Below are 16,376 nucleotides of genomic sequence, written 5' to 3'. Positions count from 1 at the left end.
CTTTCTTTTTTTTTTGAGTTTATGTATTTATTTTATATAGCAGGTTCTTATTAGTTATCTATTTCATACATATTAGTGTATAGATGTCAATCCCAATCTCCCAATGCATCCCACCATGCCCCCCACTTTCCCCCCTTGGTGTCCATAATCCCCTTTCTAATCTTAAACTTTCCAGAAAAGTCTCAAAGGTGCAGAATAAGATGGTCTGTGGTATTCCTACCATAGAGCTCTATGGAGGATTTATTTCTGTAAAACTGTTTAACCACGGCAGGGAGTAATGTTCTAAAATTCTAAGGAAAAGTTTGCAATTGTTTCCTCCAGAGATGGCTGCATTTTCTTCTCCCACCTCAACCTCTCACCACCACCACCTGCTTAGGAAGGTTTTCTAGTGGGGTATATTTTGGTTTTACAGTACTTCTAAGAAGTAGGAGACTCTTTGTTGGTGGCTAGGTCTGTAATCTCTAACTAGAAAAGAATCATTTATCAGGCCAGGTACGTGGAGAATTTAAATCCAGAGGACTCAGGTTAATCAAGATGAATTACTCATGATTCTACGGTGGATCAGGATAGCTACCTTTTTTCCCCGGTGCTGGTCCATACGGCAGCTTTGCTTCACCTTTTATGGAGCGTGGGAGACCAATTTCAACTGGACCTTCTCTGAAGATGTGTTCAGAGTCTCTTAAGCAGCGAGCCTGGGTTACAAACAAAAGAGTCAGACTACCCACCCACCATTCACGGGACAGTGCAGCCTGCTGTCCATGGGCATGAAAGCCATTTCAGATCCCTAAATGTGTAGGATAACCAAATCTCTCCCTCCCCCCGGCACTCTCTTAGGGATCCCATATCCTGTGGATGTCTATCATATTTTACGTACCAGCAGAACGTATTCGCTTCCTGCATACTTTTCTGGGGGCTAAATGGTTTATCCCATGCTATCTACATTATTCGGTCACAGATAAGAATCAAAGGCCAATGGATGGAAAAATAGCTTATGTGGGCAATGCCAAGTCTTAAAGAGGGTTTGTCCTTGGATGTGAGGATTCGGCATGCTAGTAAGAAGCAAGGCAAAAGTTGCCTTGGACTCAGTGTTTTGAAGGCATTCTAGGGATGATTCTAGCAAATAAATGTTTTTTTCCCCAGGCTATTATATAGTTGTCATATATAGGTATAAAGCTGGCAATGAATCCTCAATAATTTTTTTGGGGTTTTTTTTTTTTTTTTTTTGCAGTACGCGGGCCTCTCACTGCTGTGGCCTCTCCCGCTGCGGAGCACAGGCTCCGGACGCGCAGGCTCAGTGGGCATGGCTCACGGGCCCAGCCGCTCCGTGGCATGTGGGATCTTCCCAGCCCGGGTCACGAACCCGCGTCCCTTGCATCGGCAGGTGGACTCTCAACGACTGTGCCACCAGGGAAGCCTGAATCCTCAATAATTTTAATGAATTTATTTCTTTCTGCCCCTGCTCATTCCATGAAGAATTTAAGATCTTATAAAGATCCACACAATCCAAATGCATTAAAGAAGTAAGTATCTCAAGCGGGGGATGTGGACATGAAGATGAAAGTCAGTGTCAAGGCAAGTACTCGGATATAGAGTCCACGTTGCCCTGTAGAGTTGCTACAGATCACAGAGCGAAGGGACTGGAATAGTCCTAGTTGAGCTGAAATTGTGGGAACTTGTCCCCGAAAAGCCGTTCCTACCTGTTGAGTGCTCTCGATCATTGCCAGTGCTTCAGCCATTAGCTTCTGGTTTATGCCACAAAGGTTGGCGACCTTTGTCTGGCATCTGTGATGTACGTTCATGCCACAGGCTGAAAGGAAGAAAGCAACACCTTGAGCAAGGGCAACAGAACCAACTTCCACGGACTTTGCACGTGATCTGTTTTAGGTGCATGTTATGTCCAAGGAATCATTGGCAAATCCCCGGCGCCATCTTCCCAGCAGAGGGAGACACTGAAGGCAAACAGACTAGGGCAGTGCTTTTACGACACCACTGCACATTCACCTCTGATTCCCTGAGACCTTCACGTGCATGCCAGATGCTCCTCAGCGTACTGCTGGGAAGTGACTCCTGCTCAAGGCAGAACCAGAGCCTGTGGATGGGGAGGAAGGCTGTTCCCAGAATGCATGTCCACTGTGCCATCGCTGAGAGTGAAAAACGGAGGTTGGCTCTGATTCCAGGGATGATCCCAGCAAATAAGTTGGTGGAAATGTGGAATGCTGGGTGGAAGGTCATTCACTGCCACTTAGACTGGAGTCCAAGCATCCCCTTTCCCACATGGGCTGCGAGAGGCTTCTCCACCCTCTAGGCTGAAGCCTAGGGTACAGCCTCAGTCGAAGTGGAAATTGAGACAGTGGGGTGGTCTGTGCATATGTGAGAGGCAGGGGTGAAAGGAAGGAAAGTGTCCGCAGACCGTGTTCTCACCACATGGGAGAGTTGGGCTACTTGAACTAAATGACCTGTATAGGCTTCTTGCTCTGAGACCTACGATGCTGGAGGAGTATCCTGATCCGTTAGTCCTAAAAACAGCACGACCATGCTGTGACTGTGGGAGCCTTCTTGTACTGGGGGGTCGGGCACCTGTGTGTCTGGGTAAAGACAATATCGTTTCATGTCATTAGTCTTAGAAAATGCAAATTCTGCTTATGAAACATCACCGTTATGCCAAAAAAAAAAAGCTAACAAAGATTTCCCAACACCAGCAGATAGAACTCTGATCTCACATCCTGCTAGGTTCTATAAAGGTATATCGACAGGGATTTTTACCATGGAATTAGGTAGGAGAAGCTATAAAATCATGCCGTTTTAATCTTCTTACCTTATTACTTGCCCATTTGTGTGCAAAAACTTAGCACAGTGATTGGCCTCCAACAGGTATTCAGGAAAGACAACTTTTCTTTCATCTTTATTATTTACTACAATAAAATACTCTTGAAATATTTAGGTGAAATTTTAGCCATCTTCACCTTTAGTTTTCACTGAACAGTTCATAACAAGACAAAATAAAACGGCACTTTCTAGTAGGTAAGCATAAACTATTACTCATCCCAGTATAGTCGTAAAAATCCACCTGAAGTGGAACCTTTAATAGAATAAAGATGCTCCTCATAATGGCTTCTGCCCTCTGAATTCTGCCTTGTTACCTTGACTCCTCCTGGGCTCCCGGATGCAGGTTTTACGCTGGGCGGCCCCATTTCCTACTTATTTACTGCAAGGCAGAGGGAGGCACGTAGCGAGCATCGAGCACCTTGCTCTTTAAAACTGTAGCGGATCTAAGCTCCTATCTGATGTGCAGTGAAGAGAGGCCCCGTGCCCACTAGGATCACAACGTCCTAAGTCTGTCACTAACCTAGTAGGTGATAACTGGACCTCGGGGAGTGCAAAGAGTCCCTCCGGATGACTAATTTCATGGCAATTTCAGTGGCGAGAGAAAGGAGACAGGGTCAGGAGGAGTGGGGGCCCTACTTAGGAAGGAGGCTTACAGGAAGAGTAAGAAGAAGAGAGAGTGAGGAAGAGGGGGGGAGAGACCCAGGGGAGAGAGTGAGAGGTGGAGATGCAGATGGGGGGCGCAGACAGCGCCCAGCCTCTTGGGGTTCCAGCAGGAACAGGGAGGGACTTGGGGAAGGAGAAGGGGGAGGAGAGGGGGAAGGAAGGGGATGAGAGAAGAGAGGGAGTAGGGTTCAGGAAGCACAGGAGGACAGGGAATGAGGAAAGAGAATGGAAGGAAGAAGGAATGTTCCAAAAGGACCGAACCCAGCAGGGTGTGGGAGCCCCGCCAAGGAATCCTCCGGGAAGTTCTGAGCTCAGAGGCACCATCGCACTGTGGGGACCGGCTCTGGCCTCTGCAGGTGGGGCGCCTGGGCTCCAGGGCAAGAAAACACGAGTGAGAGCATCACAGGAACAGGGGCGCCATCAGACGGGGATTTGATTATTCCTGTCCGTTTGTCCCAGCAGAACACTTCCAATATTACCTGTTACCTACGACTCTTAAAGACACTCTATACAATGCCCAGCCCACCCACCCACGGACTCTTACACAGGTGTAGAGAGGAAAATGCGTGGTGGTACTTTGGGTGATGGAGGGATTGTTCAGGTGAATTTTGACTACCTGTGGGTTTGCCTTCGGTAATGATTTGGAGACCTAACCCCTCCCACCTCCATTAAGATGTCACTCCAGGCTCCACCAGACATGTGGATGCAACTGGGATGAGGACAGGGAGGCAGCTAAGGGTGATCTTCCTCCTTAGGTCAGCGCCCTTTATCACTTAAAAGATACAACACGCATTAGCCAGTGGCATAAGTTAAAATGGGGCTGCCCAGAAAAAATAAAGTGGCTTCTGTGTTTCATCAATACCCTATGATAAACCAGAATGCAAAAGTATAGTAAAAAAAAAAAGTATATGTATGTTAATTAACACAGCATTGTAAATCAACTATACTTCATTAAAAAATTTTTTTTAATAAAATAAAATACAAAGGTCCCTGAGCGAGGCACCTCTGTTTTGAGTGTGATCTGGGCACTGTCCTCCCCTCAGCTGCACTCCAATGGCAGAAGGTACTTTGTTAGTTCTTGCTGGAATTTTTCCTCCCTACCCCCTAATCCTGGCATAACAGCATCTCGGTTTCTAAAGGTTATTGCCTTCGCAGCCTGGACTTCCAGAGAGAGAAAGCTCTTGTGCTTTTTCTCAGGGTCTGGCTGAATAACTCCATGGTGGAGAGCAGCAGGCTCGGGCCCTGCTCTCAGGCCATGAGAATCAGAGCTGGGCCTCTTCCTGTGCACGTGGAGTTCACAGCACGCTTTGGGGACAGGCTCTCCAGCTGAAGTCAGGCAGTTTTCTGCGCAGGACTATCCAGCAGCGAAACAGACGTGCCAGGCTCGCTCCCTGATGGAGCCACAGACAGAATCGCACTCGCTGGTGCTAAGGAGAGCAGCAGGGGCAGGGCTGGGGCTGCGGAGGTCAGGAAGGGGCAGGTCCAGGGGAGGGAGCCAGTCAGAGGAGAAGCAGGCAGGTACCACAGAAGGCCTCGGGCCAGGGGCTGTGACATTTGACCTGGATGACTGGGCACTTCTCTGGGAAACAAGGCATGCGGTGGGGACAGGTGGAAGGAAAAGAACAGCAGTGCCTTGTTATCGGTGAACTTCTCATTTGGGATCACAGGGATCTTCTGGGCTGGACGGAGAAGCCAGTCACCTCCATCCTCCCCCCGCTCCCTGGTTCTCTCCATCAAAGCTGCAAATCCAGCCGCAGGGGGTTCCAGGGGGGTCACGCTCATTAGACTCACCGTCACACTTGAGGCCTTGCCTCGCCAGGCCCCAGAGCAGGGTCCCACAGTGCTCACAGAAGGTGGGGCTCTTGTAATTGTAGACCTTAAATCTGTGCGGCATGTCGATTTTGAACCTCTCCTTGTGGAACTGAAAGGGAAAAAGAATGCGTGATGGTCGGTGTGTCCCTACTTCCCCACTTTTCACGTCTTAGCAGATACTTTAGCACAGTGAACAGAATACTAAAAACACTGTGGTGATGTTTATTAGAACCCATAATTTTTACTTGTCAAGCCTTATAGTCGTGTCCAAAGAAGACAAGGAGCCGTTAGCTCTTCTAGGTCAAGGGCAAGGGGGGCAAGATACACATATCAAGTAAGCTGGAGATGGCTGAAGTCTGCGGCCTTCCCACAGACGGGCTAAGATTCCAGGAAGAGAAGACCAGCGTTATTTATTTAAATGGGAGCTAAGTAAACACACTTCCCTTTCTATATATATATATATATATATATATTTTTTTTTTTTTTTTTTTTTTTTTTTCCCTTTTCGGTATGCGGGCCTCTCACTGCCGTGGCCTCTCCCATTGCGGAGCACAGGCTCCGGACGCGCAGGCTCAGCGGCCATGGCTCACAGGCCCAGCCGCTCCGCGGCATGTGGGATCCTCCCGGACCGGGGCACGAACCTATGTCCCCTGCATCGGCAGGCAGACTCTCAACCACTGCACCACCAGGGAAGCCCTTCCCTTCCTATTTTAATATAAATATTTCCTTTTCTCTTTCAACCTAGCACTAGTGCTTTAACCTTCGGAAGATGTTATATAATGCCTCCTCTAGAGACATCGGTTTATTAGTGTGGGAGCCCAAGGTGGGAAGCCTTTTCACACTGCTTGTACATGAACTGAAGAGACAAGAGGTAGATAATTGTTCTGCCAGGTGCTGTGATAGACATGTCACATGTGTTATCTTTTACATGTGTGATATCTTATACAACCCTCAAAATACCTCTTTTGAAGCAGCCTCTGTTGGTATCCTGCTTTGATAGGTGGGGAGATTCAGCACAGATAGGGCCAGACACTTGTCTAGGTCACACAGCCATCAACTGAGCTGGGATATCTATGAGCCTGACAATCCGAATCTGCGCCCATCCCCTCTCTCACCACTACTCTTCGCTCTCTCAAAATAAATGTGATGGTTTAAGGGATGGAGAGAAGGGAGATGACAGAGGGATGCTGATAGTAGATATAGTGAAGATTTTCTTTTTTAAAGTGTTCTAGAGTTTAAATTCTCCCCTTTAATCAAACTTATTAACAACAACAAAAAAATCAGGCACTTTGATTCCTGGCAAGAATACCAATATTCTTGTGCAGTATAAAAAGTTTTATTTACTTGAGACTTAAAATCTCTACAAAAGTTTTTAATTAAACAATTTCTTTAAGAACATGTACAGTAAAGTGGTCTTATTTGTTAAAGGAATACATGTTCTCATGGTGGCTTTTGGTCAGCATTTAGTCTCTAGAATGGCTATTTAGAATGGCTTAAAAGCTGCCCAGAACTTACTGGAGATATTTTCAACCAAGAAAAAATGCCTTTCAGAACTCCAATTTTGTAGAAACTTTTCCACATAAATATGAACAAGTGATGTTAAGGTCCAGGCTAGGAGACTTCTACTTCAAATCCTGAACCCAAGTCTAAATGGTTCAAGATGTGTCTGGGAAAGACTACAGATCTGTACTTTCCAACATGTCACTCACCCACATGGGCCAAGGGAACACTTACAAGGTGTTGAAAAGATGTGCTGTAAGTGTAAAATACGTACTGGATTACGACAACTTTGTATGAAAAAAAAACAGGGCTTCCCTGGTGGCGCAGTGGTAGAGAGTCCACTTGCCGATGCAGGGGACGTGGGTTCATGCCCTGGTCCAGGAGGATCCCACATGCTGCGGAGCGGCTGGGCCCGTGAGCCGTGGCCGCTGAGCCTGCGCGTCTGGAGCCTGTGCTCCACAACGGGAGAGGCCACAACAGTGAGAGGCCCGCGGACCGCAAAAAAAAAAAAAAAAAAAAAAAAACCAACAATGTAGAATATCTCAATTTTGTATATTGATTCTATCCTGAAATGATAATATTGGAGCAGACTGGGTTACATAAAGTATATCGTTAAGATGAATTCCACCTGTTGCTTTTTCCGGTCTTTAATGTGGCTACTTGAAAGTTTAAAATTTTACCTGTGGCTCTCATTCTAGTCTTACTGGACATTAGCCATTGAAGTTCACAGTCATGCTTACAATTTGTGATTTTTCCAGGAAAGCTGAAGGCATCAGGTAAAGGGAGCAGGCGGGCGGGATGAAAAGAGGCACTGTGATTTCAACGAACAAAAGCCTTAGTCTGGGAGACCGAGATCCGAATTCTAGTCCCAGCTCTGCCAGGTGGAAGTGGTTGATCTTGGACAAACTACTTCAACCTCTTTGAGCCTTAGCAGAGTCACTCATAACAGGAGATTATCCCCTTCTGGCTCTAAATTTTAAAAGAAATTCTACTCTGGAAAAACCCAACCAATCTGCTGTCTCTTTGCCTACCCCTTTGCTGGAGAAAATCACACACCCGGGAGATGGCTGCCCTCAGACTCAAATGGACTTGCCACTGTGCTTGGCAATCCTGCTGCTTTTCTTGAATCCCCTTGCCTTGCCATCTCTGAGATAATTATTTTACAGCTCCTTCTTCCTCCTCAAAGACACTTGCTGCCTTCTTTCTTCCCCTAGTCCTCAGACTTCATCGAGGACCTAAGCCATCTAAGGGAAGCTCCCTCATCTGTCCTTCCCCAAATCTACAAACCTACCTTCATCTACAACCATCTCTCCAACTCCTTCCTGTCCGTCAGAGTTTCATGTCCATGTGGCTTTGGACCTCTTCCCTTCTTACCAAGACTGACTGCTTTGGTTGCCTCTCTCTCTCTGCAGCTCCATCTGTCTCCCTCTCCCACAGAGTAAAGTCTAACTTGCCCCCAGATGATACATCTCAAAGTTCATTCTGAAAGAAATACTTGCCTCTCAATATAAGAATTACCTCTCTGTTACCCTCCCTTGTAAATGCTCACATCTGCATTTTATAACCATTGCCTCTACTCTTTAACTGTCACTTCTAGCTGTAGATGCCACAGGCGTCGTTCTCACATAATTGATCAGAACTATGCTTTCTGGCCATCTTTCTGTGATGTTTTTCTGGAAAAGGTAGAATCATTAAAATTCATCTTGTGCTCTCTTATTCATCCCCTACTTTTGGATCTCAGTAACCATCACCACTGTAGAGGAAAGGGTGTGCAAGGAAAAATTTAAGCATTCAAATTCAGGCATTAGGAACAAGAATTAGCGGGCTGTAAAATTTAATGTCAGGATAAAATCATCGTATTTCAGACAGAGAGGAATCTAGATCCGTACCATGGTTTCTCGGCTGTTGATAGCTGATCCTGTGCACTTCGCTATAACTTTATCGATACACTTCTTGTGAATTGCTGCATTACATTCTGAAAAGAAATGACTACAGCTTGAGATTTTCAGAAGTTAAGAGACAACTAAACAAAAAGGATGATGATAATACAACAGAAATCCTTCTGACTTACGTCGACACTGGTAGCCCTGTTTGTTCAGACCCCTGCAATAAAGCACATGTTTGAATATTTATATGGACCTTTGAGTCAACAGTAGTAGCAAAAACATTTAAAAGATGAACAAGATCTCATAGCTTTCTGCTATCACAGGGCATTTTCTGACCTGCAGCACTAGTCTATTATTAACCAAGAGTGTTAACATGTGCTTTTATTTTAACCTGCTTTGTGAAAAGTCTGATAATTAAATAAATGAGGAGTTGTTGATTTCCCTCCCATTTGCATATTTTCCAAACAAACATGTAGAGATAAAAGTGCCTGACCAAAAATGGATAAAGGGGGGACTTCCCTGGTGGTCCAGTGGTAAAGAATCCGCCTTCGCACACAGGGGACGTGAGTCGATCCCTTGTTGGGGAACTAAGATCCCACGTGCCGCAGGGCAACTAAGCCCGCGCGCCACAACTAGAGAAGAGAAAACCCGCATGCCACAGCTACAGAGAAGCCCGCACACTGCTGCAATTAGAGAAGCCCATGTGCCGCAACAAAAGACCCTGCTTGCCACAACTAAGACCCGATGCAGCCAAAAAAGGACAAAAATTTTTAAATTAATAAATATTTTTTAAAAATGGATCATGGGATCACGGTAGCAAATTTCCACGTCTACGCTTAAAAATTCAGTGTCTCACTAAGTTCAGTACAGATAAGCAAAGATATCTACATTTATAACATTTTACTTTATAACATTTTATTTCCCCTTTCTGAGTATCTGAGAATATTTGCAACTAATGAATTCTCAAGCTTAAGACTGATGCCTGAGTACCATTCACTATTAGAAAGGCAGGAGGTTCAAGTCATTAGAAGAAGACAGTTGATGGAAATCCACCAAAAGTCTACTTGACCTCTGGATACCCTGGTTAAACGGGGGTTAAGGAGAGAACGCCCCAGAAGAGGCGAGGAGGCTGAGGCCAGAGATAGGAGTCATTTCAAGTCTCCACTCCACCATAGCCTTCGCTGTGCGTTTACTGAGGGTTGAACCAATCTCTCTGTTCAAGGGCTCTTAAGACACCCAAGAGCCTTGTAAACATTGAAACCCATTAGCTCCAACGGGCAAGTGTTGCCTTTTGCAGACATTAGTAGCAGCACAGTTGGGCTGTTGCGCTGGTGGCAGTTTTGGCTGTAAAACTGTGCTTACAATAAGATCTCTCATTCTTCCTTCCCTTCCCCCTCACCCCATAAGCCTCCCATTTAATTGGAAACTGAAGTCCTTGGAACCTTTCCTAAGGAGGCTGGTTTCCTTGCTCTACAGGCGTTATATTATGAAACTGTTCTATAGAGTCACACCCTTTGAACCTTCTCAATCCACGTGAGGTCACTGGAAACTCTCAGGTGGTACTATTCCGGCATACTTCCCCAAGGTGGGGCATGCCAGACCTGGTGGATCAAGAAGATGCGAAGAATGCATAACCTGAAGCTTGGAGTGAAATGCTGAGTTACCGTACCAGACAAACTCATGGCAGACGGAGCAAAACGTGGGTTGCGGGAAAAAGGTGGCCGTGAACTCATGGCACTTGACGTGGTGGACTTTGGCCTGTTTGATGGCTCCTCGGCGCTGATGCAGAGCAAAGAAGCCTTCGTTCTCGAATTCACTCATGTTCTTTGTGTCTGCAGGAAGAGGAAAGGGGATAGAGTGACATTTTGCCATATGGCTGTGAGAGCTTGGGGCAGCGGGGCTGGGGGAGATGGGGAAGGGACAGAGACTGACGAGGAATGAGCCAAGCATCGAGATCAGCAAACCCCAAGTACTTCTTTTTTTTTTGAATTTTATTTATTTTTTATACAGCACATTCTTATTAGTTATCTATTTTATACATATTAGTGTATATATGTCGATCCCAATCTCCCAATTCATCCCATCCCACCCCTCACTTTCCCCACTTGGTGTCCATACGTTTGTTCTCTACATCTGTGTCTCTATTTCTGCTTTGCAGATAGGTTCATCTGTACCATTTTTCTAGATTCCACATACATACGTTAATATACGATATTTGTTTTTCTCTTTCTGACTTACTTCACTCTGTATGACAGTCTCTAGGTCCATCCGTGTCTCTACAAATGACCCAATTTCATTCCTTTTTATGGCTGAGTAATACTCCACTGTATATATGTGCCACATCTTCTTTATCCATTCATCGGTTGATGGGCATTTAGCTTGCTTCCATGACCTGGCTATTGTAAACAGTGCTGCAGTGAACACTGGGGTGCATGTGTTTTTTTGAATTATGGTTTCCTCAGGGTATATGCCCAGTAGTGGGATTACTGGGTCATATGATAATTCTATTTTTAGTTTTTAAGGAACCTCCATAGTGTTCTCCATAGTGGCTGTAGCAATTTACATTCCCACCATAGCGCAAGAGGGTTCCCTTTTCTGCACACCCTCTCCAGCGTTTGTTGTGTATAGATTTTTTTAAAAATTTTTTTGCTGATGTTTTCTTTTTTTTTTAACATCTTTATTGGAGTATAATTGCTTTACAATCGAGTGTTAGTTTCTGCTTTATAACAAAGTGAATCAGCTATACATATACGTATATCCCCATATCTCTTCCCTCTTGCATCTCCCTCCCTCCACCCTCCCTATCCCACCCCTCTAGGTGATCACAAAGCACCGGGCTGATCTCCTTGTGCTATGCGGCTGCTTCCCACTAGTTATCTATTTTACATTTGGTAGTGTATATATGTCCATGCCACTCTCCCACTTTGTCCCAGCTTACCGTTCCCCCCTCTGTGTCCCCAAGTCCATTCTCTCGTCATCCTTGTGCAGGGGCCATGCTAATCTTCTCTGTGTCGTTCCAATTTCAGTATATGTGCTGCCAAAGGGAGCACTGTTGTTTGTAGAATGATGGCCATTCCAAGTGGTGTGAGGTGATACCTCATTATAGTTTTGATTTTCATTTCCTAATAATTAGTGATGTTGAGCAGCTTTTCATGTGCTTCTTGGCCATCTCTATATCTTCTTTGGAGAGATGCCTATTTAGGACTTCTGCCCATTTTTGGATGGGGTTGCTTGTTGTTTTAAAATTGAGCTGCATGAACTGTTTATATATTTTGGAGATTAATCCTGTGTCCTTTGATTTGTTTGCAAATATTTACTCCCAATCTGAGGGCTGTCTTTTTGTTTTGTTTATAGTTTCCTTTGCAATGCAAAAGCTTTTAAGTTCCATTAGGTCCCATTTGTTTATTTTTGTTTTTTATTTCCATTACTCTAAGAGATGAATCAAAAAAGATCTTACTGTGATTTATGTCACAGAGTGTTCTTCGTATGCTTTCCTCTAAGAGTTTTATAGTGTCTGGTCTTACATTTAGGTCTCTAATCCATTTTGAGTTTATTTTTGTGTATGGTGTCAGAAAATGTTCTAATTTCATTCTTTTACATGTAGGTATCCAGTTTTCCCAGCACCACTTATTGAGGAAACTGTCTTTTCTCCATTGTATATCCTTGCCTCCTTTGTCACAGATTAGTTGACCATAGGTGTGTGGGTTTATCTCTGGGCTTTCCATCCTGTTCCATTGATCTATTTCTGTTTTTGTGCCAGCACCATACTGTCTTGATTACTGTAGCTTTGTAGTATAGTCTGAAGTCAGGGAGTCTGATTCTTCCAGCTCCGTTTTTTTTCCCCTCAGGACTGCTTTGGCTATTTGGGGTCTTTTGTGTCTCCATACAAATTTTAAGATTTTTTTTCTAGTTCTGTAAAAAAAAAAAAAAAATGCCACTGGTAATTTGACAGGGATTGCATTGAACCTGTAGATTGTTCTGGGTAGTATAGTCATTTTCACAATATTGATTCTTCCAATCCAAGAACATGGTATATCTCTCCAACTGTTTGTGTCATCTTTGATTTCTTTCCTCAGTGTCTTATAGTTTTCTGAGTACAGGTCTTTTACCTCCTTAGGTAGGTTTATTCCTAGGTATTTTATTCTTTTTGTTGCAATGGTGAATGGGACTGTTTCCTTAATTTCTCTTTCTGCTCTTTCATTGTTAGTGTATAGGAATGCAAGAGATTTCTGTGCATTAATTTTGTATCCTGCAACTTTACCAAATTCAATGATTAGCTCTAGTAGTTTTCTGGTGGCATCTTTAGGATTCTCTATGTATAGTATCATGTCATCTGCAAACAGTGACAGTTTTACTTCTTCTTTTCCAATTTGTAATCCTATTATTTCCTTTTCTTCTGATTTCTGTGCCTAGGACTTTCAAAACTATGTTGAATAACAGTGGTAAGAGTGGACATCTTTGTCTTGTTCCTGATCTTAGAGGAAATACTTTCAGTTCTTCGCCATAGGGAATGATGTTGGCTGTGGGTCTGTCATATGCGGCCTTATTATGTTGAGGTAGGTTCCCTCTATGCCCACTTTCTGGACAGTTTTTATCATAAGTGGGTGTTGAATTTTGTCAAAAGCTTTTTCTGCATCTATTGAGATGATCATATGGTTTTTATCCTTCAGTTTGTTAATATGGTGTATCTGATGAATTTGTGTATATTAAAGAATCCTTACATCCATTGGATAAATTCCACTTGATCATGGTGTATGATCCTTCTAACGTGTTGTTGGATTCTGTTTGCTAGTATTTTGTTGAGGATTTTTGCATCTAAATTCATCAGTGATATGGGTCTGTAATTTTCTGTTCTTGTAGTATCTCTGTCTGGTTTTGGTATCAGGGTGATGGTCGCCTTGTAGAATAAGTTTGGGAGTGTTCCTTCCTCTGCAACTTTTTGGAAGAATCTGAGAAGGATGGGTGTTAGCTCTTCTCTAAATCATTGACAGAATTCACCTGTGAAGCCATCTGGTCCTGGACTTTTGTTTGTTGGAAGATTTTTAATCACAGTTTCAATTTCATTACTTGTGATTGGTCTGTTCATATTTTCTATTTCTTCCTGGTTCAGTCTTGGAAGGTTATACCTTTCTAAGAATTTGTCCATTTTTTCCAGGTCGTCCATTATATTGGCATAGAGTTGCTTACAGTAGTCTTTTATGATATTTTGTATTTCTGAAGTGTCTGTTGTAACTTCTCCTTTTTCATTTCTAATTTTATTGACTTGAGTCCTCTCCCTCTTTTTCTTGATGAGTCTGGCTAAAGGTTTATCAGTTTTGTTTATCTTCTCAGAGAATCAGCTTTCAGTTTTATTGATCTTTTCTATTGTTTTGTTTCTATTTCATTTATTTCTGCTCTGATCTTTATGATTTCTTTCCTTCTACTACCTTTGGGTTTTGTTCTTCTTTCTCTAGTTCCTTTGGGTGTAACGTTAGATTGTTTGTTTGAGATTTTTCTTGTTTCTTGAGGTAGGCTTGTATAGCTATAAACTTCCCTTTTAGAACTGCTTTTGCTGCATCCCATAGGTTTTGGATCGTCATGTTTTCATTGTCATTTGTCTCTAGGTATTTTCTGATTTCCTCTTTGATGACTTCAGTGATCTCTTGGGTATTTAGTAACGTATTGTTTAGCCTCCATGTGTTGGTGTTTTTTATGTTTTTTCCCCTGTAATTCATTTCTAATCTCATAGCATTGTGGTCAGAAAAGATGCTTGATATGATTTCAATTTTCTTAAATTTACTGAGGCTTGATTTGTGACCCAAGATGTGATCTGGAGAATGTTCCGTGCGCACTTGAGAAGAAAGTGTAATCTGCTGTTTTTGGATGGAATGTCCTATAAATATCAATTAAATCTATCTGGTCTATTGTGTTATTTAAAGCTTGTGTTTCCTTATTAATTTTCTGTTTGGATGATCTGTCCATTGGTGTGAGTGAGGTGTTAAAGTCCCCCACTATTATTGTGTTACTGTCGATTTCCTCTTTTACAGCAGTTTGCAGTTGCCTTATGTATTGAGGAGCTCTTATGTTGGGTGCATATATATTTATAATTGTTGTATCATCTTCTTGGATTGATCCCTTGATCCTTATGTAGTGTCCTTCCTCGTCTCTTGTAACATTCTTTATTTTAAAGTCTATTTTATCTGATATGAGTATTGCTACTCCAGCTTTCAATTTCCATTTGCATGGAATATCTTTTTCCATCCCCACACTTTCAGTCTGTACATGTCCCTAAGTCTGAAGTGGGTCTCTTGTAGACAGCATATATATGGGTCTTGTTTTTGTATGCATTCAGTGAGCCTGTGTCTTTTGGTTGGAGCATTTAATCCATTCACGTTTAATGTAATTATTGATATGTATGTTCCTATTACCATTTTCTTAATTGTTATGGGTTTGTTTTTGTAGGTCCTTTTCTTCTCTTGTATTTCCCACTTAGAGAAGTTCCTTTAGCATTTGCTGTAGAGCTGGTTTGGTGGTGCTGAATTCTCTTAGCTTTTGCTTGTCTGTAAAGCTTTTGAGTTCTGCATTCAATCTGAATGAGATCCTTGCTGGGTAGAGTAATCTTGGTTGTAGGTTCTTCCCTTTCATCACTCTAAATATATCGTACCACTCCCTTCTGGCTTGTAGAGTTTCCACTGAGAAATCAGCTGTTAACCTTATGGGAGTTCCCTTGTATGTTGTCATTTTTCCCTTGTTGCTTTCAATAATTTTTGTCTTTAATTTTTGTTAATTTGATTACTATGTGTCTTGGTGTGTTTCTCCTTGGGTTTATCCAGCCTGGGACTCTCTGTGCTTCCTGCACTTGGGTGGCTATTTCCTTTCCCATGTTAGGGAAGTTTTTGACTATAATCTCTTCAAATATTTTCTCAGGTCCTTTCTGTCTTCTCCTTCTGGGACCCCTATAATGCAAATGCTGTTGCGTTTAATGCTGTCCCAGAGGTCTGTTAGGCTGTATTCATGTCTTTCCATTTTTTCTTTATTCTGTTCCGTGGCAGTGAATTCTCCCATTCTGTCTTCCAGGTCACTTATCTGTTCTTATGCCTCAGTTATTCCACTATTGATTCCTGCTAGTTTAGTTTTCATTTCAGTTATTGTATTGTTCATCTGTCTGTTTGTACTTTAATTCTTCTAGGTGTTTGTTCCTAAATTTTTCTAGGTCTTTGTTAAACATCTCTTGCATCCTCTCGATCTTTGCCTCCATTCTTTTTCCAAGGTCCTGGATTATCTTCACTATGATTATTCTGAATTCCTTTCCTGGAAGGTTGGCTACCTCCCCTTCATTTAGTTGTTTTTCTGGGGTTTTATCTTGTTCCTTCATCTGGTACATAGTCCTCTGCCTTTTCATTCTGTCTATCTTTCTGTGAATGTGGTTTTCGTTCCACAGGCTGCAGAACTGTAGTTCTTCTTGCTTCTCCTGTCTGCCCTCTCCTAAGTACTTCTTAAGGTTGGTAAAATATGAAGCATCTTACCTTAATTCCATAACAGGATTATCAGAGGGTGTATTGTTATAAGATTGGAAAAATGAGGCTGGATTACTGGCTTGACCCTTCACTCCTCTTTCACGACACTGAGCTATATCCTCTTTCAATTTTTAAAACCAAAAGTCAGAACATTCAAGGTATTTATCAGCCTCTCCTATTCATTGTCAATGAT

General features: G+C 43.0%; 1 protein-coding gene across 4 annotated transcripts in view; it reads right to left on the bottom strand.

Moving 5' to 3' along the window:
• PRKCQ (protein kinase C theta) overlaps positions 1–16,376 on the bottom strand; it is a gene marked incomplete at its 5' end in the record, with an annotated part of 105,751 nt that overhangs the window by 78,065 nt on the left and 11,310 nt on the right. For 2 of the 4 annotated variants that reach the window (XM_081226776.1, XM_081226777.1), the window contains 6 exons: positions 575–692; positions 1,698–1,807; positions 5,281–5,410; positions 8,691–8,776; positions 8,873–8,904; positions 10,357–10,519. In XM_081226776.1, coding sequence (XP_081082902.1) covers positions 575–692; positions 1,698–1,807; positions 5,281–5,410; positions 8,691–8,776; positions 8,873–8,904; positions 10,357–10,519 — 639 coding nt within the window. Of the gene's footprint in view, positions 1–574; positions 693–1,697; positions 1,808–3,346; positions 3,408–5,280; positions 5,411–8,690; positions 8,777–8,872; positions 8,905–10,356; positions 10,615–16,376 lie in introns of those variants that run through there. The other 2 variants (XM_081226775.1, XM_081226778.1) reach the window with 2 other exon arrangements.

Source organism: Mesoplodon bidens (genome assembly GCF_964165515.1).
Source record: "Mesoplodon bidens genome assembly, chromosome: 3".
NCBI lineage: Eukaryota > Metazoa > Chordata > Mammalia > Artiodactyla > Ziphiidae > Mesoplodon > Mesoplodon bidens.
Note: the sequence above shows the minus strand (reverse complement) of the source record. Positions and strands in the feature narration are given on the sequence as shown.